Source organism: Culex pipiens, chromosome 3, assembly GCF_016801865.2.
Source record: "Culex pipiens pallens isolate TS chromosome 3, TS_CPP_V2, whole genome shotgun sequence".
In the NCBI taxonomy this organism is placed as follows: Eukaryota; Metazoa; Arthropoda; class Insecta; order Diptera; family Culicidae; genus Culex; species Culex pipiens.
The window spans coordinates 43,505,829-43,533,730 of NC_068939.1; the positions used below are offsets into that span (position 1 = coordinate 43,505,829).

At 39.0% G+C, this 27,902-nt stretch overlaps 1 protein-coding gene across 1 annotated transcript; it reads right to left on the reverse strand.

The window, feature by feature from the left end:
* Positions 1-1,016: 1,016 nt before the first annotated feature.
* LOC120416487 (cyclin-T) lies at positions 1,017-27,888 on the reverse strand. The gene is made up of 9 exons (XM_039578206.2): positions 27,387-27,888; positions 17,680-17,797; positions 17,406-17,616; positions 17,293-17,338; positions 17,078-17,168; positions 16,738-16,902; positions 16,480-16,657; positions 9,254-11,703; positions 1,017-2,381 (listed from the first exon to the last, which is right to left on the reverse strand). Exons 1-9 carry the CDS (start codon positions 27,653-27,655, stop codon positions 2,064-2,066), a joined length of 3,846 nt encoding a protein of 1,281 aa, XP_039434140.1. The 5' UTR covers positions 27,656-27,888; the 3' UTR covers positions 1,017-2,063.
* Positions 27,889-27,902: the final 14 nt, after the last annotated feature.

The window sequence follows — 27,902 nt, forward strand, 5'->3', positions numbered from 1 at the left end:
TACTCATTTGCATGTATGGTAACAATATAATCGGTAAAGATAAACAGAATGTACTCATTATGTACTTACTTCGCTTAAAATTCCAAAAAGATCACAGTTTGTTAGTTTACTGTATCACTGAACATCATAATCAATGAAAATCGTGAAAATATGAACAAAATTCAAAATTCCATAATCATTCTGCTTTTCGAGACATTCGGCCTCTTGAGACGTTTTGCCTTCTAAGCAAAAGACAAAATTCTGCCTTTTGAGTTTCGGCCTTTTGAGGCAATCTTTTAACCTCTAGATTTGAATCTTTACAATTTTACAGTTTTTTTTAAATAGGATGAATTTTTATTTTTTTACTTTAAACAAGGACAAATCTGATGAAATAAAAATTTGAGAATAGAGCTTAGGGAGCGTTCTTTTACTACGTAACGCAGTTGGGTGGGGGGAGGGGTCGGAGGCCGTGTTACGCTCAATAAAATTTTTTTAAAATTTGTATGGAAATTTTGTAACGAGGGGGGGGGAGGGGGTCTAAAAATCTGATTTTTTGCGTTACGTAATAAAAGAACGCTCCCTTAATTGTCAGCGTGGCTTATAGATGACCCCATTAGAAGCACCCAACTTATCACCTGGCGTTTGCAACGTGACAAAACTAAATTTGTTCAGCCGAGTTTTTGAAAAATATAGTTTTGGATATATGGTGCGACCCACGGAAAAATGCTAAAATTTAACCCAATTAATTCAAGATTGTTGTTTTAGAAAATTGAGAATATTCATTTCCAGGGTTTGTTTTTAAAAGGTCCTATAAGCTATTGTGTTTCATATGTTTTAGGACCTTTTCAAAAATTACTCTAGAAGATTCTTGTAGGAAATTCAATTCCCTACAACTTTGTCTAAGGATGCAAGAAGATCCGAGTTGATCTGGTCAATAATCTCGTTTGATTTTGATATCGGATTTAAAAAAAAACTAACGAACTTCTAAAGGAAAACATCAGGGACATTTCGGATTCGAAACAGCAAACACGCTATCATTTTAACCATTTTTATCAGCGAATGAGCCTTTTCTTTTTAATGACTAACGCAATCGACCACGGTGCACGCCCTGCTGCTGCCTGTTACAATAAACGGTAATGCAATTTTGTCTAACTACATATGTTTTTTTTCTGTTTTTAAATTTGTTTTCTTTTTGTTGTTCTTGTTTTTAATCAGTACTCAATATCATAGTGTGTGTTTGTGTGCAACAGTTGCGACACGGTTTTAGTAATAGTGTTTTTTTTTCATTTGTTAAGTGCTGTTTGTTTGCTTTATTCCTAGAGTTTTTTTTTATTTCACTTCTCAGGCTCAGACTTTTCTTTTCATTCTAGATTTTTTTTTCGTCAGTAATAGGAATTAACTTTTGTTTTTATTTCTGTATTGATTAACTATCATGTGTGCAGTGTGAGTTCTTTTTTTTTCTTTTATTTGTTTTATATATTGGGTTCAATCTGACGCATTCCACAATACACAAAGATGCTTAATTGTTGGGGGGAAACCAAGCCACCAGTTTTACAGAGCTTGGCTTCGTTCGGTTTGTAGTAGCTAGTGTTTAAACAATTAAATAATATTTTGCTAACATAATTTTATAGTTTTGCAGTGCTCCGTATCTGTGTAAAGCACTTGATTATTTTATTCTTTTCCTATTTTAGAAAAAAATCCTTTTGGTTTTTTTTGTTTGTATTCATTCTCAAGATACGAGAGTTGGGCTTTTCAATCTTTGTTAGTTTTTAATTAACAGAAAATTCTAAAACTCTTAACCGGAACAGGCTTTTGCTGCCCAACTGTGAGCAAAATTTCAATTAAATTATGAATATTGCTTTTGGAGGCTACAGAGTTTTTTTTTTTGTTATCTTTGTGGGGGTTTTCTATTATGTTCTATTCATGATTATTTACAACGTAATTGAATAACAGCTTCCAAAGGGGTGAGATATCTCATAGCATTAGTATCAACGGCTTAGTTCAAACAAATTACTGCAAAAAGAAACACTTAATCATCGCATAAAGCGCAAACGAAACTCAACTCAACTCGAACCGGGTCGAAACTATTTTTTGCCAGTATTGCCGCCTCCGCCCGTATTACTAGCGCCGTAGTAAAGCGACTGGGGAATCGCTGTGGTGCCAGGCATCTTTATGGCACTACTATTGTTCATCAACAGCTGTTGCATTTGCTGTTGTTGCTGGGTTTGCTGCTGCTGTTGGACGTTGAACGCACCCCCAAACTGGTTAAAGTATTGCTGCTGCTGGAGAAGGGACGGTGCCTGGGCATGCTGCATGTAATCGAAGCTCGCCGGATGGTGGCTAACCTGCGAGCCTGCCACCGCCAGCGGATGCTGCTGCTGCGAAGAAGAAGGAACACTTTGCTGGAAGGAGGAGGGAAGACGAGAAAGAGAAGGGGGCTCAGACGATTGACCTCGAAAGACATTTATTTCATTTTTACTGTCATCCTAGTATGTGTTTAACCAATCACATAGCCGGCTACGAAATTATGGGAAAGTATAATTTGTTTCAGGCTCGGTTTATACTCAGTCCCATTCATCAGTATTTTTTCTGGGCTGGATCTCTAAGGGCCAACATTAAATGTTGCTTAGAAAGCAGTACGTATTTAACGTTCAGAGGACTTAGCAAAGCTACACCAAAATGTCACTTTTTTAATTTTCAATGTGATTTTTTAAATAAAAGATTTCATTTTTATTCAGATATAATTTAAATGCATTTTTTTTATCTCAATTGCCAAAATATTGACCAAATAAGGTCTGCAAGCCATTGAATGGGAGAGGAGTTTTTTCATAAATCGGCTCCTTTCGTTGTCCCGTCACGCAAAGAAATGGCTGGCAAAAACTCAAATTTCAACCAATTCGTTCAGTTCAAGGGAAAAAAGATTTGTTTTTCAATTTGTAATAATGTGTAGATGAGTGCCTTTTAAAAGTCCAGTTTTACGATGTTGTCCCATCACGCTACATTTTCATTTCAGGGGAAGCCAAGGTACATTATTTTTCATTCTACATGACATTTCTAAGTAGGAAAATCAATTTTCCAGATATGTAAAAACATTGGTGTAGCCGAAGAATCGATCAGTGAAACAGACATAAACTTTGAAAAATATTTTCAACGGCCTTACTGCCGTTCTACGCATAATTGTCCCATGTTCAAAAAAGTTCAACTGAGAAAAACGCGATTGAATTTTTTCGACCGTTTTTTTGTGTTTCTACGCATAATTGTCCCGTGGGTTCCTATTCACCCTGTAAGTCCCTAATCATCCCAATTAGCAGTTTATCACTATTATCAGTTATCCTCCTGCTATACAACAAGTAAACAAAACACAATACTTTGTAAAACTAATGATTTCGTGATAGGAAATACTTGGTGGGACAATTATGCGTAGAAGTACAACGATGGGACAAACAGACTTGGTGTTGTTTTCAATAAGTTTACGAACAATTAGATTTTATGTGTTTTTCGAAAAGTAAACGTCAAACTAAACCTTAAAAAGACAAAAGGTCAGAATCGACAAAAAATGTCATGGGACAATTATGCGTAGAACGGCAGCTTACTAGCCATTAATAAATTTGAATGCAAAAAAAAAATACACCATTCCAGTTGTCACGAATCGTACATGTATCCAACGAGGTTCACCGAGTTGGGTAAACACGACGAGGTCTGAAAAAATCAAGTTTTCCAACGAGTTCCATACAACATTTTTTTGCAATTTCGAAAAACACCCTTTGATTGGAATTGTAAGTCAAATGTCCATGTGTTTAGTAAATTTACCATTTAAATCAAAATAATGTTGAAAAGTTTCCCTCTCGAAACAAGTACAGAAAAGTTCAACTTTTCAGCATCCATTTCAGTGCTGAAAAGTAGGACTTTTCAGCATTTATTTTGAAAAGTGTTTCCATTCGAATCTTTAATTTTTGGTAGAGAAAAGTAGCCTGTGCAGCCGTTTCCCATATGCATTTTCATCGCTTTTGAGTTATTGATGCAATTAGGTTCAAAATCGTGTGCTCTTTCAGAAAAGCCTATAACATCCAGTACTTTGTTCTAGAAATCAGGAAGAAATCCAGTTTTTTCGCGAAAACTTAACACGTAGTCTTATGTGTGGGACATACTTGTCTTGCGTTTTTCTCAGCTTGCTGTTTTTGCATATGGGACATTTATGCGAACATGGGCAGTAAAGTTGTTTAGAATTTGGCGGCCAAAATGGCAGTCATAAAATATTGAAAAAAAAATGCTTTTTTCAAATTTTAGTGCCAATCAACCATTCAAGTTTGACTAAAATAGGGTCGCAGAACTCTAGTTTGATTTTAAAAGTAATAAAATGAAAAAAAAAAAAAAAAAAAACGTTACTTGGTTGAATCCTTCCTCACATTGAAATAGTTATATTTTTCATTTGATAGGGTTGTCAGATCTTCAATATTTTGGGCGCGTTAGAAGGGTCTTTTGACCTTTTTAAAGATGGGTCACATGATAGGTCCGGATAACGTTTTCATCAAAATATCTGAGATCCGGCCTCGAAGAAGTGTATAAATAACACTTAAGTGCTTCTAACTTTTGATAGAGTTGTCAGATCTTAAATGTTTTAGACTCGTTAGAATGGTCTTAGAAATACCTTTCTGTAAATGTATAACATGACGGGTTTTCCTACAAAAACCACCCTTTTTACAATCGTCCGGACTTTTGTTAAAATCGTTTTTTTAACATTCAAACGGTCCAAATCTGTTCAGCCAGTCCGGAGATAATCGAGTGCATTTTTTTCGGTGCACGGACTTACAGACATACACAAGCACAGACATTTGCTCAGAATTTCGTCGCCGTCGTGCTAACTTGTCGTACGTGCATTTTGGGCCAAATTGAGTCAAGAACGCCATTTTGTGCAGCTCACAATGCCTCATCCTTTGACCTAAACAGATCCCCAAAATTCGATTTCAATCCTGAGATATTCAATGAAAACCATAAAAGCTTCGATTTTTTTGTCAGTTCGATTTTTTTGTCACTTTTCATATGAAAGTACAGTAGTTGTTCGATAACTGGGCTGAGAACGTAGCCCAGTCACCGAATGCTGTTCGCTAACTGGGCTGAACGAAAAATAACGAGGGGACTACCGATGCATAATATTTTTTTGATGAAATATAAAAATAAAAGTTACTCAAATTTATTTACAATGATTACTTTTCATATTTCTTTAATTGTGACTTGAAATTACATAAAAGTTTGAAAAAAGTTTTTTTATTTGTTGAACATGATTTTTGCATCCATTAACCCCTCGGTGATTTCGGTTTGTTTTGGTTTTTTGACGTTTGTCTGCTTTTTAACTGGGCTACGGCCCAGTTATCGAGCGCCCAGTTAAACAACGCCCAGTTACCGAACAACTACTGTAGTTTCATTCTTGTCGGGCTATCTTGTCACTCCCTGAAAATTGATGTAAGTGCGACAATTGACCAAAAGAATTTCAGGTCAGAACGCGTTTGACGCACGTACCAGTTAGACTACCGTAAACATTTGTAATTATAACTCGGGACTCCAGCAACCAACTTCAACCAAACTTCGGGACAATGCACAGAATGGACAGCCAAACAAAACATGTTTGTTTTTGTTTACATTGCGTGCTCTAGTTTTTGTTTATTCAAGGTCAAACATTAAAACGCGTTTTTCTCGGAACGTCGAAATGGCGGGTGCGACAAGATAGCACGACGACGTCGATTTGATTCTGAGTCGATATGTATACGTGAAGGTGGGTCTAGGAGGTCGAATTAAGAAGTTCATTTTTCGAGTGATTTATAGCCTTTCCTCAGTGAGGTGAGGAAGGCAAAATAAAAAAAAATAATTTGTCCATAATTTTGTTCCATAATCGGAAGTCCCATACAAACCTTCGGATAATAGAAGATTATCCATACTGTACTAACGAAAACATTTTTTTGCTGATTTTTTTTTCCCTGTACTGTACATTGGAATTTAAATAAAAATCTTAATGTTTTTAAATGCTCCCAAACATGCTAAATATAATTATCAACGCAAGAAAATGCAATGTAGTTTAGATTGTTTTCATTTGATTAGCCTTATATCGTTGCTGTTCGCAGAAATGTCCCATATGCAAAAACAACAAGCTGAGAAAAACGCGTAGGTAGTGTGTCCCATACATAAGGCTACGTGTTAAGCTTTTGCGAAAGAAACTGGATTTTCTTCGGTTTTGTTGAAAAGTACTGGATATTTTTAGCTTTTCTGAATGATTTTGAACCATCCTGCATCGTTAGCTCAATATACAAAGCATAAAATTGAATATTTTACATTTTTAAAATGTTAGTCTTGATTCTAAAATTAAAAAAAGCGTTTTGTTATAAAAAAAACGGCAAACAAATTTTCCTTGTTCCATTTTTTGCTGAATAGTCTTCATTAATACCTACAACTTTGCCCAAGCCACCAATCAGAAAAAAAACCCGATTTTCAAATATAAGTTTTCAAAAATATTTGAATTGACCTATAAAAAAAGGAAAAAAATGTTCAGTTGCCAAAGTAGTAGAGAGTAGTACAGCAGTAAAAATATCAAAATAAAAAAAATTATTGAACATATTTTTTATTCCATAAGGCCGATGCAAATATTTAAAAAAGTTTTTGTCCCTCGGCCCTGGCTGAGGTCAAGGGGGGGGGCAAAAAAATAAAAAAATATAAAAATTTAAATAACAAGCCATAGTCTTCACATTTAAATGAAAAAAGTGTTTTAAAATGCATTTTACACTAGTTCAGTTGTTTTGCAATCATTAGTTTTCAAAAAATCTAAGATCTGACAAAAACAAAAATTGTATCGAAAAAAAAGATTTTGCATCGAAAATTTTCAAAAAATCTTAAGATTTTTTAATAAACCCAATCATGTTTAAAATGATTTTAAACGCAGGAGAATGTATTTTAATTTGTTTTCAGCTGGTTGCACTTGAATGTTCATTAAAATTTTGAAGTTTATTGTAAAAATATTTTTTTTGCCCCCTGATTTTTCGGGCCAATTTTGAAGGGGGGGGGTGACAAAAACTTTTAAAAATATTTGTACCAGCCTAAATGAAAATTATGTTTCATATAAATATGGTTTACTATTATGAATCCATGAAATGCGTTGTGATAAAATGGAAAACGATAATTGTAATGAAGATCTACGCAAAATCATTGCCATAACTGCTATATTAAGCCTCCTAAAAAATAGCTCAAGGATTTCTGATAACTGAAACATTTTAAAATGTATTTCAAAACTGTGCAAAATCTGTAAAAAACACCTTCGAGCACTAGAAAAGATTTCTAAAATGAGTATGTTGGGTTCCCGACTTTGTGAAGAAAAATCACAAATCCAGGATTTTTTTCGACATACCAATGTTTTATTTTTATTTTTGAATTTTGATAATAATCGCAGATAGAACGAAAAATTGCGAATTTTATGGAAAAATAAAAATAAATGACAAACAAAACACAAGAAAAAAATATTAATTTTTAAAGATTCCAAAAATGAAAAATTTTAGATTTCTTTTCAGCTTTAGAAAAACATTTTTTTTTGGAAATTAAAATACATATAAAAATTAAAAATGTCTTTTTCTAAAATCTATTTTTTTAGAATCTTTAAAAACTCTTCAGAAATATGATTTCGAACAATAAAAGTAAACCTGTTGTCCATGATCGTCCACGAGGGAGGTAAGAGGAGGGGACAAAAGAAGTCGAGGAAAAAGTGTTCATGTGGTTTGTTGATGGACCCACGATAGCATTGAATTTACTATAAAAAAAAACCTTTTTCAAACCACCTCAATGATTGATGCCTCTCTCACCAAATCAATTGCAAAAGCTTCCTGTTTGTATTCGACTTCACCTGAATGCATGCAAAAAATGAAAGCCCTATCAAATGTTCATATCAGGTGTATTTAAGAAGTTCATTTTTCAAGTGATTAGCCTTTTCTCAATGAGGATGGCAAGAAAAAAACAATAACGAAGAGTCTTCATCATAATTTTATACTTACCAAATACGAACCTTTCCACCAGCAAGAAAATTTGCGTTTTCAATTTAACAAAACCTTTTACATTACATCGCAGCATACAAGTTTGCAAACCGAATCCATTTCTTTTCTTACGAATTCTAAATCAAACAATCCCGCTGGCCAACAAAACGAACAACGACACAGAAAAAAAAGAAGCAACGCCAACCAAAAGCGAAATCGATACCCAAATCACAGACAGTCCAACAACTTTCGCGGGGAAGAATCGGAAAATTTCTTTCAACAGATCACGTGCCACCAAAATGCAGCACAACCATCAGGAACGAAATGAGTACAAAAACAACAACAGTTCAATCACGGTGGATTTTTTTTTGGGTTTTTTTTTTGTAAAAAATGCACTTTTTATTTAACCTTTTCAACTTTCATTGATTTTTCATCAGTTCTTGACAATGTGTGAGTGTGTTTGTTTTTATGTGTGTGAATGTCTATTTTTCGGCGTGTGTGTGTCAGTGTGTGTTGCCTATTTTTGAACGGAATTTGTTTTGTTTTTGCCAACAGCCCAGTGTAACCACAGGCCATCGGTGTAGTCTATCACATGAAGGTAACAGGTGCGCGCGCGCGGTTACGCGGCGCACCTGTTTCAATTTGTTAAGTATCTATTAATTTTTTAATCGAATTTGGGAAAATTTGAAAATACGTTCGTTGAATCAATTTGCATAATTTTTTAAACTGGAAAACAAAACCTAGGTCGACTATTATCAAACAATTTAATGTGAACGAAAAAGATTGGAAGAGGACGTCGTCACCTGTCGGCCGGAGATTCCTGGGTAAGAATTTGGATTTCAAAGCCAGGATGGAGGGAAGGAAACTTTTGAATAAATTTAACTTCAGGAAGCTCTAGCTTGAGGCGACAGCGTCAAATTGATTTTTTAAACATTTTTTTTCGTTATAAATATAAAAAAGCTACTAACATTTTTTTTGTGTAGATCGGTCTACATAGATTCCGCCCCGGATTGGAGCAAACTTGGACCGTCCAGTTAAACTTGATTTGGACAATTTATTTACAGTACGCTCTAATGTACACACACGTGGTGCTTGGTTTGAGAGGTTACTTACGAAAAAATCAATAATTAAGAATTATTCTTTCTGCCTGTAATACGGAAGGTCAGTGATTGTATCACAACCTAGAAACAGACCATCAGACGTACGTAACCCCTCAAACACACGACCAAACTCTGCAATCAGAAAAACAACGCCATATCGTCACTTACCTTGCTGGAGGAAGATTTGTTCGACGAGCCACCGGCAGCGGACGATCCGCCACCGCCGCCGCCGTTCTGCTTGCTGTAATCCCCGGACGAGGACGACGACGAAGTCTTGCTGGACTTGTTCTTGTCCCGCTCCTTGTCGCGGTCCTTTTTCTTGCTGCTGTGACCGTGGCCGTGCGAACCACTGGAACCACTCGGGCCAGCCGTAGTCGCCGTCGTTGCCGCACCGTGGCCGTGCCCGGAACCATTGTTGTAGCCACCACCGGCAACCGGGCCACCGTCCGAGCTGACGTTGTAGTGCTCGATTTTGTCCTTGGAGATTTTCAGCTTCAACGGGTTGGGCGGGGCGGACGACGGTGGTGGAGCGTTGCCGGCGAGGGACGACCCCGACCCGGACAGCCGATCTTTGGGGATTTTGATCTTGAGGCCGGGTTCGGGTTCGCCGAGCGACGGGAGATTCAGCTTGTCCTTGGGCAGTTTGATCTTGATGGGACCGGGCGGGGCCGTCGCCGTCGGGGGACTGAGCAGTGACGCGTCGCTGCCCTGGTCGGACTTGTCCCGATGCCGGTCCTTGTCCTTTTTGTGCTTCTTGCGCTCCTCGCGGTCCTTGTCTTTCGTCTTGTCCTTTTCCTTGTGCTTGTGTTTGTCCTTCTTCTTCTTCTTTTCCGTCTTGATTCGGTGCGGGTCTTCCTGGTCTTTGGCGGATGCGATCAACGGATCGCCGGTAAGCGTTTGCAGCACGTCGGAGTTGGTAGCGGTGAGGGACGCTGCCGAAGCAACCGTCGTCGGCGCCAACAGGCTGCTGATCGTCGCCGGAGCGTTCATATCCGGAGCCTCTGTTTTAATGTTGACCGTGTCCGGAATCGTGACCATCGACCCACTAGCACCAGACTCGTGCGACGTTACACTGCTGAGTATTCCGAACTTGCTGTCCTGCTGCAGACTCTCCTTTAGCAACGAGCTGACCAGCGCCGGATTCGTCTCGATGCCGTTGATTGTGCTCGGGAAGCCACTTTTGCTGTTGCTATTGCTGCTGATGCCCGCTCCCAAGCTGGGCTTCGAATCGCTGAGCAACGGCTGCGAAAGCAGCGAACCCGGATCACCAAACGAAAACATCGAGAAGCTATCCCCAGTCTCCTTGTCGAACGTGTTCGAAAGATCAAACGAGGACGAAAACAACGCTTCCGTTGGCGACGTCGGTTCCACTTTGCGTACCTTCGACTCCCGAAAGTCCGTCCCATCCTCCTGGCGAACCTGTTCACTACCGGTTAGTGACCGCTTGACCGCCGAAGCCGTCATCGATGCACTGGGATGCTTTCCACCCAGACCCAGCAGATCCGTCGGATCAACGGTGCTACTGCCTCCGGGCATGGACAACGCCGGCGCCGACATCGATTCCAAGCTACGCTTCAAGCTAGAACTCGACGAGGAAGATTTCTGCTTCTGGCCCCCACCTACCGCCATCGGGTCAACCCGACGGTCCTTCTTGGGCGTATCCGAACGCTGCTTCTGCTGCTGCTGATCCGGATACGACGGCAGTGTCGGTTTCTTCTCCCTACTGCTGGGACTGTCCTTGATGGGCTTGTTCAAGCCCGGCATTCCCGGCGGCGCCGGCCGAGACTTCCCGGGCAACTGCTGGCCTTGCTCTCCCGTCGTTTCCTTCCAGTCTGGGCTGAATATCGACGACAGTTTCGACTGCTTGGGCGGTGTGGACAGCTGCATCGCATCGGATGCCGCCGAAGTCGCCGCTATCCGGTTGCTATCGTCTATAAGGCGGAACGAGGATGAAGAATCGAGCTGCTGGGCCTTGAACTGCTGCTGCTGTTGCTGGCTTGGGACGGACATTGATTCACTACTGTTGTTGCTGCTGCTGCCGCCTCCAGTTCGACCACTCATCGACTGGCTGTAGCTCGGCGGATGCGACCCGTACGGCGGCTGCTGTCCAGGTTGCTTCATGACCGGCGGCGGAGCATTACTAAACAGCGACGCCATCATGGAACTCGACGACGATTTGCTACCCGGATTCATCGCGCCCGGCGCCCCCTTCTGGCGATCCATCTTGTTCTGACCGTACGGATGGGGCATCTGCGGTGGCGCTCCGGCAGTTCCCGCGGGCATCATGCGACCCTTCGAATCCCGGCTACCAGTTTCATGACCGTAGCCACTGCTAGCACCACGTGACGACGACGAGGACGACGAAGAAGACGACGTCGGTGGCATTCGGTGCTGTTGGGGCTGCGGCGGTTGTTGGGGCTGCTGCTGTTGTTGCTGCTGAGGTGGCAGTTGCCCCATTTTGGCCAACATTTGCTGCTGTTGATGAAGTTGTTGTTGCTGTTGCTGGGATTGTGACGCGGATGGTCGGTCACTGCGCGAGCGGGAATTGCCGGAGGATGACGACGAAGACGATGGAATTTTGTGGTTGCCCGATTGTGATGCTTTCAGCAATAGGTCACCTGCAAGAGAAAATCCGTTAGATTCAACGAAAGTATTGCGTTTTTTATGGTGTACAATTTTGAAACTTATGAGAATTTATATCTCTTTTCGCCTTAAAACTAATTTATTAAAATTAATAGTCCAAAATCATGTTTATCTAATGTCATAAACTACGTCGACACTTTTTCGGAAATCTCTTTAAAATACAGATTAGTTTCAGCTTCGTGCGTCAGCATTCAGCGATCGAGTCGATAATGAAAACTGACTAACTAAAGCAGGTATTGAACTCTGGCAAACAAACTCGCACTTTTTGTCAATTTGGCAGTTTTTCTGCTTTGTCCTTCCGAATTTATTTGCATTTATTATGCCTGCAGTCATGCAATTTGAACGGAACCCTTTCTGCGTTCGTTCTCTTTCTTCAAAATGAACTGAACCCACAGCGCAGGAGCAATTGCTTTTCGTTCCAAAAACAGAACGGCACTTTTTCGTGCCGTTCGCTTCAAAGTTTGGAACGCGTTCTGTGAACCGGTTCAGAAGCAAAAAGCACGCCAACTAAAATGGAGACAAAATCATATTGCCACCGTGATTTTAAAAAAAAATCCATGCTTTTCAAGTTCAGAAAAATAGAGATTCGAACTCATTACCTCTGATTATTAAATCTAATTGTTACCACTAAGATAGCAGCACTGAAATGTAAACGGAAGTTTAGCTAGTCTACTGAGGTCTTATCCAAGGGTCCTGATTGCTCCAAAACGACTCATTCACTCGCGACCACAAATTGAAAGCGACAAAAAACTGATCTGACCGTTTCCTACCGTTTGTCGCTTCCATACCGATCGTTACAGAATACTCTCTCTTTGCTCTCCCTTTCCCTTTAATCGGGTAGTACAGCGAATGGCTCAGAGAGACCGATTGCGTTATGTCGCTCAGTTGCTAAGTCGAAATAGTTTGCGATCGGCTTTGTTTTACTCAGATATTCAACTGCTTAAAATTTATGTCATCAAAAATGTTGTGCAATTTTGTTGATAACACGACATCAAAGACACATTTACAAGCAATTTCCATCATGCCAAAAACAAATTTACGGCAAACTGTGGTAGTGCAGACCAAAAGAGCGCCGAGCTGGTATGTTGTTAGATTCTCTCCTCTCTGAACATATTCGTGTGTGACTCGGGTCGACGAACGGAGTGGGTAAAGAAATTCACGCAGTATTTGTGTCGCTGGGAGAAGCGATTGAGCAAGTTGCTGACAGCCTGAGTGTAGTGTTCGCTCGCGACTGGTTACGAGCTCCAGTCGGTAAAGATTCGCTCGGCGATGAGTGAGTGATTTCTGATCTTTGAACCGAAAATCAGGACCCTTGGTCTTATCAAAGGAAAATGTTGAAGTTCTGAACTGGGTTCTCAGTTCGTTTCAAAAGGCCTAGGGAGCGTTCTTTTATTACGGCCGTGTTACGCTCCATACAATTTTTTTAAAATTTGTATGGAAATTTTGTTACGAGGGGGGGGGGGAGTCTGTCTAAAAATCAGATTTTTTGCGTTACGTAATAAAAGAACGTTCTTAGAGCTGTTATTTTGCGTGTTGCTTTGTGAACTTGAACGAACGGAGAACCCGTTCAAAATTGAGGTAATCAGACTATGACAAACAAACTCGCACTTTTTTGCGTTTGACAGTTTTCCAAACTTGCAAACAAAGCAAAACGTATGCAGGCTGACGTTTCTGCAAACAAGTGTAGGCAACCAAACAAATCAGGCAAACTGACAAAAAGTGCGAGTGTGTGTGTGTTTTTCATAGTCTAATACCTCCTTAACTCTTTAAAAATTCGGGCAATCCTTGTTATTTACCGTTCCTTTTTAAAGCATTAAACCCAATCATTATGTACACAATATGGATAATTTTGTTTTTATCTGAATATAATTTAAGACTGATACGGAGCTCGGAAGAATCGCAAAACTCCATATAAAAAAACACTCAAGAAACGGTCAAGGAAAAGGTCACAAAAAGATTTTTTTAAGCGGTATGCAGCTGAAAACTAAAGGAGCTACTAGACTACAGCAAACAAACAAACAAACTCGCATTTTTTTGTGTTTGACAGTTTGCCAAACACGCAAACGCAAACAGAGCAGGAAAACTACCAAACTGTCAAAAAGTCTGTTTGTTTGTCGTAGTCTAATACGTCCTTCACAGATACGAAAAGTGGCTTCACGCGGTGCTTGTTTTGTAATATGTTTTGATGGAAAAATCAAATAATATGGATTTGCTTATTTGATTGCGACTGAAAATTACAAACGCATCAATAATTTTGAAAATTCTGATTTGCCTTATAATGCCCCGAATCTCGAAACGTAGAATCTTAATATTAACGTAGAACCTTAATATTAAGAGGACGAATTTACTGTTTTGCTCGAAATTAAGTAAGCCAGTGGGAAAACCTTAACAATTACCATTAAATTGTTTGGCAAAACAATTTAGAAATCAAAAATTTTAAAAAATTTAAAACCGAAAATCCGAAATTTTGTTAAAATTAAGAACTTAGAAAATTAAATTCGAAATTTATAAATTTTAAAATGCAAATATATAAAAAATATGTAATTGAAAATAACAACATTCAAAACATAAAAAATTCAGAAAACCCAATATCAAAAAAAAATCTAAAGTTTTGCAATTAAATATTTAAAATATTAAAAAAACAAAAAAAAACAAAAAATATAAGATTAAAACAAGTGAAAATTCTTCAATTTTGTAATAATAAATGCGTTTTTCTCAGCTTGCTGTTTTTTGCATATGGGACATTTATGCGAACATGGGCAGTATCCAGGTTTTTAAGCGAAGATGGCGTTTGAATGCTGAACGCCCGAAATGTCAAAATCACGCAGTGGTACCAACATTACGAAAAAAAAAGTGTGCCATGGCATGACCGCCACATTTTTTTTTCTAATGTTGGTGCTACTGCGCGATTTTGACGTTTCGGACGTTCTCCATTCGAACGCCATCTTCGCTTAAAAACCTGGATAGGACCTTCAAAGAAAACCCCTAGATATGAAACACATTCGCTTATAGAATCGTTTCAAAACAAATTCTAGATAGTTATATAATTTGAAAATATGATGAAATAAAAAAAGTAATTAATTTAAGATTTTGAGAATTTAAGAATGTAAGAATTTAAAAAATTAGGAATTAAGAATTTCAGAATGTAGGAATTTGAGAATTTAAGGATTCTTGAATTCTGGAACTTACGCATTTTATAATTTAAAATTCAAGAATTTAAGAATAAAAAAAGCAAAGCAATCCACTTTAACGACCCTCGGGTCTGTTGTGGTCTCTGTTGCAAGTTTCTGCTCATTTCTAAACGTCCGAAGGTTATGTGTGGTGAGTCACTCAAAACCTCTTTTACGCTAATGGACCGACGTTTTACTTCCCCATCCGATAGAAGGCGTGATCAGGCAAATCTCGTCTCGAAAAATTCCACTAGTAAACTGCCGTTCTACGCATAACTTTTTCAAAATTATGGTTTATTTTAAGCTTTTATATACTATTTTTTTTGTTTTTATTTTTTGTTTTAATAAAAAGAAACTTATGATTTATCAATATTTTGATCCTCACTTTAGTAAACAAATAATTTGTTCAAAATATTTTATAACTAAAACAATTTCACACGTTTCAATGTGAGTGAAACTAGTAAATATCGTCAAAACTTTCATCAAACTTTTTTAGAAATATATAAAAAAAAACGTTCAAGTTTGACTTAGGTAGAATTCTGTAATAGTTGCAAAAATAAAAGTATTCGTTATTAATTTGCAAGACAAAATGTGGAAATCGGAGGATCAAGTTTGCAGCAAATATTTTACAAAGCTTTCGTCGATCAACCCACCCCTCCACCATTATTAAAAAAATGGCTCGAAAAACCAGGAGCAAAAATATATTTTCAAAAAACTTAAAAAAATGAAATTTAAGTGCATTCAGCTGAAATTAATTAAATATGCATTCCTTTGCATTTAAAATCATTTGAGCATGTTTGGGTTTATTAAAATTAATTTGAATTTTAGTGAATTTTCGATGAAATAAATAAATTTTGTTTCGCTTTCTTTTTTTTAAATGATGATTGCAGGTTAACTATACGGAAGCTTAAAACATTTTCTAAAAGTTTTTTTTTCATTGAAATGTTGTAATTCTGGATCTCAACGATTTTTCATTAGCCACACTCAACTTATAGATGAATTGTTCAACATGTAATGTCACCACCATTTTCGAAATATAAAAACAAAACTTTTTTTTTTTTTTTTAACACAAGTACATAAACTTTGAAAAATATTTGCAACGGGGTAACAGAAATGTAATCTTTTACATTAAAATAACGTAATTTTTTTTTCAACAACTTTTTTTTGTAAATTTGGCCCGCAAGCCCATTTGAGCTTCAAATTTGGCCCGGCCTCCAAAAACTTTGAGCACCCCTGCCCTAAAGGCAAAAAAAATATGGGTCTTTATATTATGTTGGCCAAGGAACCCAGGAAGTTGGAATTGCTGTATACATGAAGCCAGCGATTTTGTGAAGAAAAATCCTAAAATATCATAAGTATTTCATACAGTATTAAGATGCACCAAGTACAATGTCGGGAAAGAACCCTTCTTTCGTGGTGCCAAATATCAGACAAGCAATTTTTTTTCTATTTTATGTTCTCGGAAAAATACACCGTGTTACATCTTTTTTTTTATCTGCGATCAACGAGTGGCAAATCAAGCCCAAATCTTTGCACTACATTGCATTGATCGGAAAATTGGTTTGAAATAACACCACTTACCACTAGAAGAGCTCTGCTTGGAGTGCGAATGTTGCGAGTGCGACGCCGACGAGGACCGGTGATGACTAGACGAGGACGACGAACCAGCGTCGTCGATGCCCCGCGGAATGGACGACGATGATGCCGACGACGGACCGGCCGCCGAGCTGCTGCTAGCACTTCTCCGGCCCTGATCATCCTGTTGTTGCGGACAACATGAACATGAGCAATACGAACGAGGGGTGTGGGTTGTGGGAGAAAACGGAACGGAAAACCTACCGATTGAGACGCGTCCGCCCGGATCGATTTCATCTTGCTCTTTAACCGCGTCGGGCAGCGGTCAAAGATGTGCAGGAACTCCTCCGTCAGCTGCTTCAGCAGGTCCAGCGTGACGGTTTTGTCCACATAGTGAAACCAGTGGCGGCCCTCGTTCGATTGTGGAATCTGAGAGCGATCGACAGCGGGGTGCCGCGGATACACGGAAACGAAAACAAATGCAATTGTGTAAACATAACGAATGTGTCCATTTATTTCGAAAATACAACAGGTGTACAGAGAGATCGATCGAATAATACTTTGAAGATTTGTGTTTTTAAAAAAGAGAGAAACGGTTACTAACCTCCCAACGGGACCATTTACACGCTAAGTGTATGCAGAAACAAGCCACTACGGTTGGTTTGTATTGTAGACACATCGTGGTCAGATGTAAACTGTAACGAATGTACAACATTCGGAATTGAGCAAAATGTGGTACCAAATAAAATCAACAAAAAAGAATCTAACAAATATCTACGAGAGAGAAAACAAAACAAAACAGGTCTTCCGTTCCCTCACCTATTGGACGCCATAAAGTAGGAAGTCTGAGCCAAATCCTTGGAAGCTGCGGAAACAAAGAAAAAATCTTGTAAAAGTGCTGCCCAGCTCCAAAACACAAAACCGCACATTACCTTTGACCAGGTGGCACGTCTTGACGACGTGCGTGTGCGGGTGGTCGATGGCCACGTCGAAGCCGAGCGTCTGCAGCAGCACGTTCTCGTTGAACACCAGATCCTGGGCCTGCTCGGCGTAGCTCTCTTTGAGCGGATCGGGCGCCTCGAGCTGCAGGCAGATGTGCACCACCTTGATGATGTGCTCGAGCTTGCGCGGCTGCTCCTCGACCTGGGAAAGTGGGATTTTTGAGAAATTTTGAACAGGGACTCAACGAGCCGGAGTCGGCCCTACCTTGGCCGCTAGGAAAAGTGCCGCCGCGGCGATGCTGTTCCGGTGGAACTGCGTGAAGGAATGGAACGCGTAGAACCGGTGCATGTACACGATCGCGGTGTTGATGCAGAGCTGGGATCTGTAAAAGGGAAAACGGGGAAAAGAATACGATTAGTTTTTGGAATTATGGATCATCGGGGGGAAGGATGAGACACTTTTGGGTTTCTCCTTTATGGCCTGAAGGGGTTAGCACAACATCCTCCTCTTTTTAAGGGAACATGGTATGGAAATTTTGTTACGTAATGAGAGAACGCTCCCTAACCACCCTAAAGTTTCACCCTTCTTGAGAGAATTCCGTATTAAATTTTCAATAGGGCAGATCCGTAGACGTAAAAAGCACTAATCCCTCTCTTACTAAACGTGAACTGTCACTAGATCAAATGGGATACACTGTTTGTTTACACCAAACGATTCGCCCTATTGAAAAGTTAATACGGAATTGGAAAAATCCCAATTAAACTGCGATATCTATGGAAGCACAAATCGTGAAAGATTGACCCAGGGCAAAGGATGCCAGATGCACAGATTTATCTGGGTTTCATAGACATTTCGAGCCAAACATTTCATTAAGCATACACAGAAAAAAATAATGTAAATTTGGAAGCTTTAATTTTGGAAGGTTGAATATTACCTCTTTTATGATGTAATATTACCTCAATTTAGACTGAAAAAGTGACATTACACCAGAAAAGTGGTAAAATTACACATTTCCAGAGGTAAAATTACACCTTTTTTCTGACATAAAAGATGTACCCCTTCCCAGATGTAATATTACCATGATTTTTTTTTCTGTGTAAGCATAGGTGCCCACCCACAGTTGCTACTCCGTTATTGACCAGGACCTCCAGAAGTTACATCCACGAGCCGTGGAAGATGAGTGGGCGCTATCTTTCCTCGCTTCGCAACTTCTCAAAGGCCCCTATCATGCTGTTCAATACCGGCGCCGGCCATGACCAGTGGTAGGGTCACGGGGAAGTGGATGGGAATGTTAGTCCGATACTTGAGTGATAGAGACCAAACATTTCATTAGGGCACAAAACCAAAAACCGCGATTCGAGAAAATCGCTTGCAAAAAGTGGACAACTTGTTTCAATTCCTATTTAAAAAGAAAGCTTGACTGGTGGTATTTTTACTGATGATACGATAGAACACATCATTATCCTCAGCTCTGCTCAAATGCTTCTTAGTTTTTGAAGATTCTGAATTCGACTAAATAATAGCAGGATTACTCGAAATGTTCATTTTCTAGTTAAAAGAAGGTTTGCAATTGAATATTCCAGCCGTTTCTCACCCACGTGGTAGCTGCCTGACGGATGGCGTCGCGGTGTTCATCGAGCTTTCATAGCATGCTAAGGAAAATTTGATGCTTTTTGAGAGAAAACCGTTGATTCCGGAGACATCGGATTGTTTGCCGATGCGCCAGGTCTAGGGACAACGAATCCATATGCTCTCTTCGGGAAAAGTGTTCTCCAGACCATTCCCCATAGGCCTGACCATACCAGAAGTTGGCGCGTGATTTCCCCAGACCTGTAGGAGCGTTTGAACAAAAAGTTAAAATTTCCCATAGTAATTCCCATGTAAACTTTAACCCTGATGCGCGCAGCCAGTTTACAACCAAATGAGCTGATATTTGGCATGAAAGTCCCTATGGGCATGCCCTACAAGGGGAACCATACTAAAACTTGATCCAAGAACTTTTTGAAAAACGTACCCACCCTATTGAATAGTGTAGATAAGGTATGTGAAAAATAAAAAATCTTCAAAAGTGTACTGAACAGCAACCGCGGGACCTTAATTAATATTGTTTTTTATGAAGTTTTTATCTGCAGAAAACCTTGGTGAAAAGTAAACCAAACTTTTTTTTTTTTGAAGTGAATAAGTGTTAAGAATGTATGAAAAGTTCCCTTTATAACACAAACAGTTCCTCAAGTACGAGAAACTAACGAAAAATAAAAGGGCACATTTGAAATTTTTTTTTGGTTTGCGGTGAACATGGTTATGTGCCCTTTTGTGTTTTTGATTTTTTCAATAGGAAATTTTGTTTGTTTGTTATCAATCTGATTCTTGGAGGGCATGTAGGGAGTGTACTAATGAATGGAATAGTGAAATAATCCCGAATGTTTACGTTTTGGTTTTGTGCCCTAATGAAATGTTTGGCTCGATTTGAGCTTGTGCAAGACATTTTTTGAGGTGCACAGACTTTTAAAAATCCTAATCAAATTAATATGTTGCAAAAATAGCAACCGAAACTTATTTCGTTAGTCTTCAAATGCTTTAACCCTTTCAGGCCTGATTTTTCAAAAAAAAAAAATTGGTGATGGGAAAATTATTCTTTTGACTATACGAAAATTATAGGCTAGTTTTGGAAATTTCGATATTTGGGTCATATATGACCCATCAGGCCTGAAAGGGTTGAAACGCAATTTCTGATAAATTTACAAGACTGTAAATTGATATTTTTGAACTTAAGACAAATGCATAGACAAACACAGGCATTTTAATAAACCAAGTGGCATCCCTGCCCAGGACCAAGTCCAGGACTCATTTTTAAAATTCAACATCTAGTGAACTAAAAAAAAACATTTACCAAAACTAATTTTTTTTTAAACCAAAATGTGTGTTGTTATATATTTTCAATATAACTCTCACAAGTACCTATACATGCCTTGTTATCTCTAGCTTATAACTCATAAGGATCAACTCGGATCTTCAAGCACCCTTCGAAAAAGTTACGAACATGGAGTTTCCTTTACCGCCATTCTACGCATAACTACCCCATTTCAATTTTAGCTCGACATATACTTTTAGAAAAACACATGAAATCTGTGTGAGATTTTCAAGTACAATTTTATGACAAACAACCTTATCGAATACCGCAAAAAGATCCGACTTAACCCTACCGCGTTATTGGCGATTAAAAGAAGACGATCTATAGCGACCCTTAAACATTAATCAATTTGGCTCAAAATGTACACATTTACTTACGTAAACACTTTTTTGGAATTCAGGGCAAAGGGGAGGTTATACATTTCGAGTTTTGTGAAGAAGTTACCTGTTGGCTCGGAATTTGCAAAATAGTTCCAGCTGTCAAAATGCTTGTCCGCCCTTTTCAAATGGTGTGTGTGTGTGTGTGTGTGTGTGTGTGTGTGTGTGTGTGTGTGTGTGTGTGTGTGTGTGTGGATTAATCCAATACCCGCTAACCGGTAGCGAAATTATGGGAAAGTATAATTTGTATCAGACTTTGTATATGTCGGATGCTGATACAGCTTTATCTCAGTCCCGGGTATTAGGTGGTGATAGCCACGGTGGGTAAGAAGGGGATTATTATGCAACTTGCATGCACCTCGGAAATTCTTTCTGGAGGTTGTTGGGGGGACTATTCTGAGTCAGAAAAAACGATTCCCAAAATATTCTGTCGGTGAAAACTGATTTTATCTCGATTTGAAGTTGAAAAACCTAATATATCACCTAAAACCTCAAAAATACGTCTAAAATCTCGGTCTAAATCTGGACAAAGATGTACATTTTCATCAAGATATCAATTCTTAGTTCCCAAAATATATTCCTGACATAGTACACCTTAAATCGACCCATTACTTGAGTCCCAGCGTCATCAGGAGGTGTAAAATAGTGTTATTTCTTAAAACATATTTTCAAATTGCTCTGGTAAATAAACTGTCATGTCTGCATTCAAAAACTAATGTTTTAGCATTGTAGCAAACAAAATGAAGAAAAATTTTGCAGAAAAAAGTATTAAGTTTTATCCATTTTCAGTAAAGTTATGTCTATTTTAGTGGGAAAATTGCTGCCAATTTTTAAAATTCTTCGATATTTAACTCATTCCTGTTATCAACAGCTACTATGATCATACTCAGTAGGATGTAACAAAAATTCCATTTTGGCGGTCATTCAGGGGTTGGTTACGGTGAGCATAATGAGCTCATATCCCAAATATAAGCTTGTTTGAACTTAACAGAAGCTGGCGCTTTGAATTTGAATTTTTAATGGGATTTAACTGTAAAAACGTTGTTTTCAAAAATGTAGGTTTTTTAGTCACTTTGGTCACTAAAGCGTTTATTTTCAACATCAGTGGCGTGTAGGACAGATCCTTGCGTATATTTTGGTATATTTTACATTGAATTGAAGCACTCTGCAGCTCTGTACAGGCCTTCAAAGTTCTTTTAGAAAAAAAAAAACGCCTCAGCAGAAAATATAGGCTTCGCGCCATTTCATTTTTCTCAAAATTTCAATTTTATATATACCAAAACATACGCGAGGATCTGTCCTACACGCCAATGATGTTGAAAATAAACGCTTTAGTGGCCAAAGTGACTAAAAAATCTACATTTTTGAAAACAACGTTTTTACAGTTAAATCCCATTAAAAATTCAAATTCAAAGCGCCAGCTTCTGTTAAGTTCAAACAAGCTCATATTTGGGATTTGAGCTCATTTTGCCCACCGTAACCAGCCCCTGAATGACCGCCAAAATGCAATTTTTGTTACATCCTACTGAGTATGATCATAGTAGCTGTTTATAACAGGAATGAGTTAAATATCGAAGAATTTTAAAAATTGGCAGCAATTTTCCCACTAAAATAGACATAACTTTACTGAAAATGGATAAAACTTCATACTTTTTTCTGCAAAATTGTTCTTCATTTTGTTTGCTACAATGCTAAAACATTAGTTTTTGAATGCAGACATGACAGTTTATTTACCAGAGCAATTTGAAAATATGTTTTAAGAAATAACACTATTTTACACCTCCTGATGACGCTGGGACTCAAGTAATGGATCAATTTAAGGTGTACTATGTCAGGAATATATTTTGGGAACTAAGAATTGATATCTTGATGAAAATGTACATCTTTGTCCAGATTTAGACCGAGATTTTAGACGTATTTTTGAGGTTTTAGGTGATATATTAGGTTTTTCAACTTCAAATCGAGATAAAATCAGTTTTCACCGACAGAATATTTTGGGAATCGTTTTTTCTGACTCAGAATAGTCCCCCCAACAACCTCCAGAAAGAATTTCCGAGGTGCATGCAAGTTGCATAATAATCCCCTTCTTACCCACCGTGATAGCCCACGCGCTGCTTCCAACGACCCATTTCAGGGTGACAGAGCTCCTTGCGGTCCAATTCCGAGGTCGCTGGGCAAGTGTTCGGCCCCACCTAAACATAGAAACGAGCATCTGAAGGATCCTCGATCTATATTTAGACTTTCAATCCCTTCGAGCAAATCAGGGATCAGCGCGTATTTAATATGAGAAGAAGACATCTAGAGTTGTTTTTGGATAGGTCCTATAAACATATGAAAGACAATAGTTAATAAGACCTTTTAAAAAAAACTCTAGACATCATGTTTCCCAACCTTCAGATGGCCGACTGGTTAGAGTCCCAGAACATCAAATCCAAAGGTGTGAGTTCGAATCCCACCTGATTAATTTCCGTTTTTGTTCATATGTATTCAAAGTTAAAATTCCTGGATCCAAATTTCAAAGGTACCGACCGGGATTTGATCCCAGAACCTTCTGCTTGTGAGGCAGAAGCCGTAACCATTAAGCCACAGAGCCGGTTCTTGTCCGCCCTTTTCAAGTGTTGCTCCAGAAAAAGCACTTAAGTGCTAATAACTTTTGATAGGGTTGTCAGATCTTTGATGTTTTAGGTTCTTTCAATTATCTATTTAAAAACGGGTCGCATGGACCCGGATATTATTTTTATTCAAATATCTGAGATTCGGCTTCCAAAAAGTATACAAATAACTAAGTGCTAATAACATTTGATATGACTGTCTGATATACAATGTTTTGGGCTCGTTGGAAAGGTCCTTTCAAAACATTTCAAAATGTATAACTAGACGGATTTTCTTACAAAACCACCCTTTTTACAATCTTCTGAAATGTAGTCAAGATCGTTTTTTTAGCATAACTTTGAGCATGAGCATGAGTATGAGAGACCACCCATGGTTGTCCTTCTCCTTTGCTGAACAGGACCGTAATATCCTATCAATACAACCGGTCATACGCTTAAGGGTGCACAGCAACGAAGGAAGTTGTTGTCTTCTTATTCCAAAATTGTCAAACTTACGAACCCAATCCTGCAATAACGGGATTGTAAAATTAATCAAACTTTGTTGTGAATTGCTTTGTGGACAGTACTTCAGGGGATGAATAAAAACATATTTCGATAGTACCCGTAGTTTTGAAGATACTAAAATGTCTGTAACAAAAATCTGGGTGCAAAAGCTCTGGTTGATGTGCACCGTTAAACGATCTAATGGTGTTTCCCTTATCAACAGCATGTATGAATGCGTTGAAAAGATAAAACATCAAGATCATTAAAACTAGATCTGAAGCAAATAGGTAACAGTCATTGGCCACCAACGGCGCCCGCCATGTCAGTTTGTAGATCTCGGGGGGATTGGGACGGGAATGTTAGTTAGCACAGGTTGCTACAAAGGGTGGGTTCTATACGATATCCACACCCCCACGTGTGCCGGAAAACTACTTCTACTTGGGATTTTGTTAGTGGGAAAGGGTAATGGCCAGAATTCATCATAAAGGATGATGATGCGACCCAATAATCAATAAATTTTGTTTAATGATGTGATGTATTATGCATTCTCAAGGCAAACAGTCGGAGGATGCGGATGAGATTATTCCCGGTTATTTGGTGTTGAGTTTAGCATAAATGATTCAATCTTAGACAGCCGGCTGTGGAAAGATAGAACCAAATAAAATGCGAAAACGCGAAACCGCTCGAACCGAAAAACACACACAATCGGGGGGGAAACAAAGACGGAAACGGCAACGAAAATCCGGCTTGTTTACCGCGACGCGAACCGTTCAAATTCTCCAAAGCAACTCCGTTTTTTTTAGCATAACTTTTGAAGTACTTAACTAAACTTGCTGATTTGGGACTTATGGGACCCCAAGACGGATCGAATGAGACCAAAACAGTCAAAATCCGTAAAGTCGATTCGGAGATAATCGAATGACAATTTTTTGCTCAGAACATGATTCTGAGTCGATATGTATACCTGATGGTGGGTCTAGGTGGTCAAATTATTTTTCGAGTGATTTTATAGCCTTTCCTCAGTAAGGTGAGGAAGGTTAAAATCAGGTGAAATTTGCCTGAAAATGGTAAAATTTTAACTTTTCTGAAAATCGCCATATAAAATCCAGGTTTCGTGCTAACTGTTTTGAAAGCTGGTAAATCGCGTGTTACCTTATCTAATCTATATGCTTTGTCCCTGATGACCATTTATTAGGAGAAGTAAAAAGGATAAAACAAATTGCAGGTTGATTTTTCAAAGTGCGTTGAAACCAATAGTTTTGTGACAAATAAATTAAAAGCGAGTTGATTGATTGTAATGTGGTCAATAATCTAGTTATAGCATCATTTTTACTATATTTTAGTAAAGAGTGGACTTGAGAACCATACAGGAAAATTATTGAAGGAAGTTATATTAAACAAAAACGTTACTTAATCCACCCTTAGGTGGTTGGTGCCTTCCTCACATTTAGAGGGTAATGCTATCCAAAAAAAGATACAAAAGGGTGGACATTTCAGTGTTCTATCAACTTCTATTCATACCATCAGATTGGGTAGTCAGATCTTCTTAATTCAGGGCACTTATGTGCTTATAACTTTTGATAGGGTTGTCAGATCTTCAATTTTTTGACTCGTTGAAAAGGTTTTGAATACCTTTCTAAAAATGTATAACATGACGGGGTTTCTTACAAAAACCACCCTTTTTACAATCTTCCGGACTTTTGTTAAAATCGTTTTTTTAGCATAACTTTTGAAGTACTTAACTAAATTTTATAATTTTCAATAGCGACCGAGATGGATCGACTGAGACCAACACGGTCCAAATCGGTTCAGCGAGATAATCCAGTGCATTTTTTTTATCAACATCCCACACACACACACACACACACACACACACACACACACACACACACACACACACACACACAGACATTTGCTCAGAATTTGATTCTGAGTCGATATGCATACATGAAGGTGGGTCTAGGAAATCAAATTAAGAATTTCGTTTTTCGAGTGATTTTCAGTAAGGCGAGGAAGGCAAAAAACGTTACTTAATCCATATTAAGGTGGTTGGTGCCTTCCTCAAATTTAAAGTGCTTTCCAAAATAGACACAAAAGGGCAGACCTTTCAGTGTTCTATCAATTTGAATTATTATTCATACCATCAGATTGGGTAGTTAGATCTTCATAATTCAGGGCACTTATGTGCTTACAACTTTTGAAAGAGTTGTCAGATCTCCAATCTTTTGAACTCGTTGGAAAGGTCTTTTGATAACCTATCTAACGACAGGTCGCATGATAGATCCGGACAACGTTTTCATCGAAATTTTTGAGATCCGGTCTCCGAAAAGTGCATAAATAACACTTAAGTGCTTATAACTTTTAATAAGGTTGTCAAATCTTCATTTTTTTAACTCATTGGAAAGGTCTTTTCAATAACTTTCTAAAAATGTATAACATACTGGGTTTTCTTACAAAAATCACCCTTTTTAAAATCTTCCGGAATTTTGTTAAAATCGTTTTTTTTTAGCATAACTTTTGAAGTACATAAGTAAACTTCATAATTTTCAATAGCGACTTATGGGACGTATCGAATGAGACCAAAACAGACAAAATCGGTTGAGCCAGTGCCGAGATAACCCAGTGCAAATTTTTTGATCAACATCCCACCACACACACAGACATTTGCTCAGAATTTGATTCTGAGTCGATATGTATACGTGAAGGTGGGTCTAGAAGATCAAAAAAGGAAGTTCATTTTTCGAGTGATTTTATAGCCTTTCCTCAGTGAGGTGAGGAAGGCAAAAAAGTTTCTTATCTTCCTGGTGGTGAAGAAGTTGCGAAACTCCAACTTCCTTACATTTGACCCTTCAGAGAAGGTCCCAGTGGAGATCGTCCGGGGCGGTCCCGATATCCGACCTGGATTGAAACCTGGCGGGCGTCAAAGTTAAGCCTCGAGTGATAAAGGTGCTCTGGAAAAATCAACTAAATCGAAGCTATCCGGTGCAGCCTTGCGCGGATAAACCAGCTGGGGGAAAACGCCCAGCAGCTCAAAGCGCGGGTCAAATGCGCTAACCGTGGTGGAAACCACACGGCGGATTTCCGTGGCAGGACAAGAAGCCGCTTCTGGGAGCGGTACTCCACCGGAACAAGCTGATGTTACCGCTTCACGCTTTCTCTGAGTGAGCTTATAATAAAGATTATCTATAACGGAAGTTTTTCGACGTCAAAAGACAAAAACAAACTGTGATTTAGTTTAAGCTTTTCTATTTCTATCCTTTTCCTTAGAAATTTCGAACAAAATTTGATTTGTTTCAAAGAAAAATTAAAAGAAATTTCGGGGTTCGCAATGGCTGCAAACTAATCAGAGAATAATTTTCTGCCTTCTTTAAACGATTTCAAAGTTTACAGCTTTAAAAAAAGCAATCCAATTCCGATGAAGACCTCCCAAGAAAATTTTAGCACCATCAGCATTCCATAATCGCATTCCGTTTCGTTCCCCTCCGTCCGTGCAACCTGATTCCCTACGTCGCCATATTAGCACACCAAGAACCACACAATAACGTTGTGAAATCAACAAAGCCAACATTTTTTTTTCTTTTTGCTTACACTTGCAACCGCTGGCCCATGTCCTGGATGAGGTTGGCCGCCCGCTGCCGGTACATCAGCTCCTGGTCCGCGTCCATCCCGCACCGTCGGCTGGGCGAGTTGGCCAGCTGTTCCGACGTAAAGTACCACTTGGAATCGTCCCGGGCGAGGCTGGTCGTTTGGCTTCTGCCCTCGGCCGCGGCCAGCGCTCCGGGCCCCAGCGTCGGTGGGCCGGATGAGCCGCTGTTGCTGCTGCTGCCGCTCGGGCCTGCCGCCGCACCGGACGACATTCCGAACACGGTTTCTTCGTCGACACGCGGGGTGGGAAATACGCGAAAATATTGATTTTACTCAACACTTTTCACACGGGACTTTTTTTTCCTTTATTTTGAACTTTTCCGCTTCTACTCCGTCAAAAACATTCTGTTTTTCCTCCTGCCGTTTTTTTTTTCCTGCAGGACTTGCTTTGACAGCTTCTCCCGTTCGGCGCGACGATTCGTGTGCGATAGGTAGAGGTGTAAATAACTGTACACACAC

Excerpts from the sequence above, each read along its gene's own strand:
- LOC120416487 (XM_039578206.2), bottom strand. The coding sequence starts at position 27,655 with ATGTCGTCCGGTGCGGCGGCAGGCCCGAGCGGCAGCAGCAGCAACAGC. Across the intron at positions 17,169-17,292 it reads TACTTTATGGCGTCCAATAG|TTTACATCTGACCACGATGT; the intron begins GTGAGGGAACGG and ends CATTCGTTACAG. Across the intron at positions 16,903-17,077 it reads GTAAATGGTCCCGTTGGGAG|ATTCCACAATCGAACGAGGG; the intron begins GTTAGTAACCGT and ends GATCGCTCTCAG.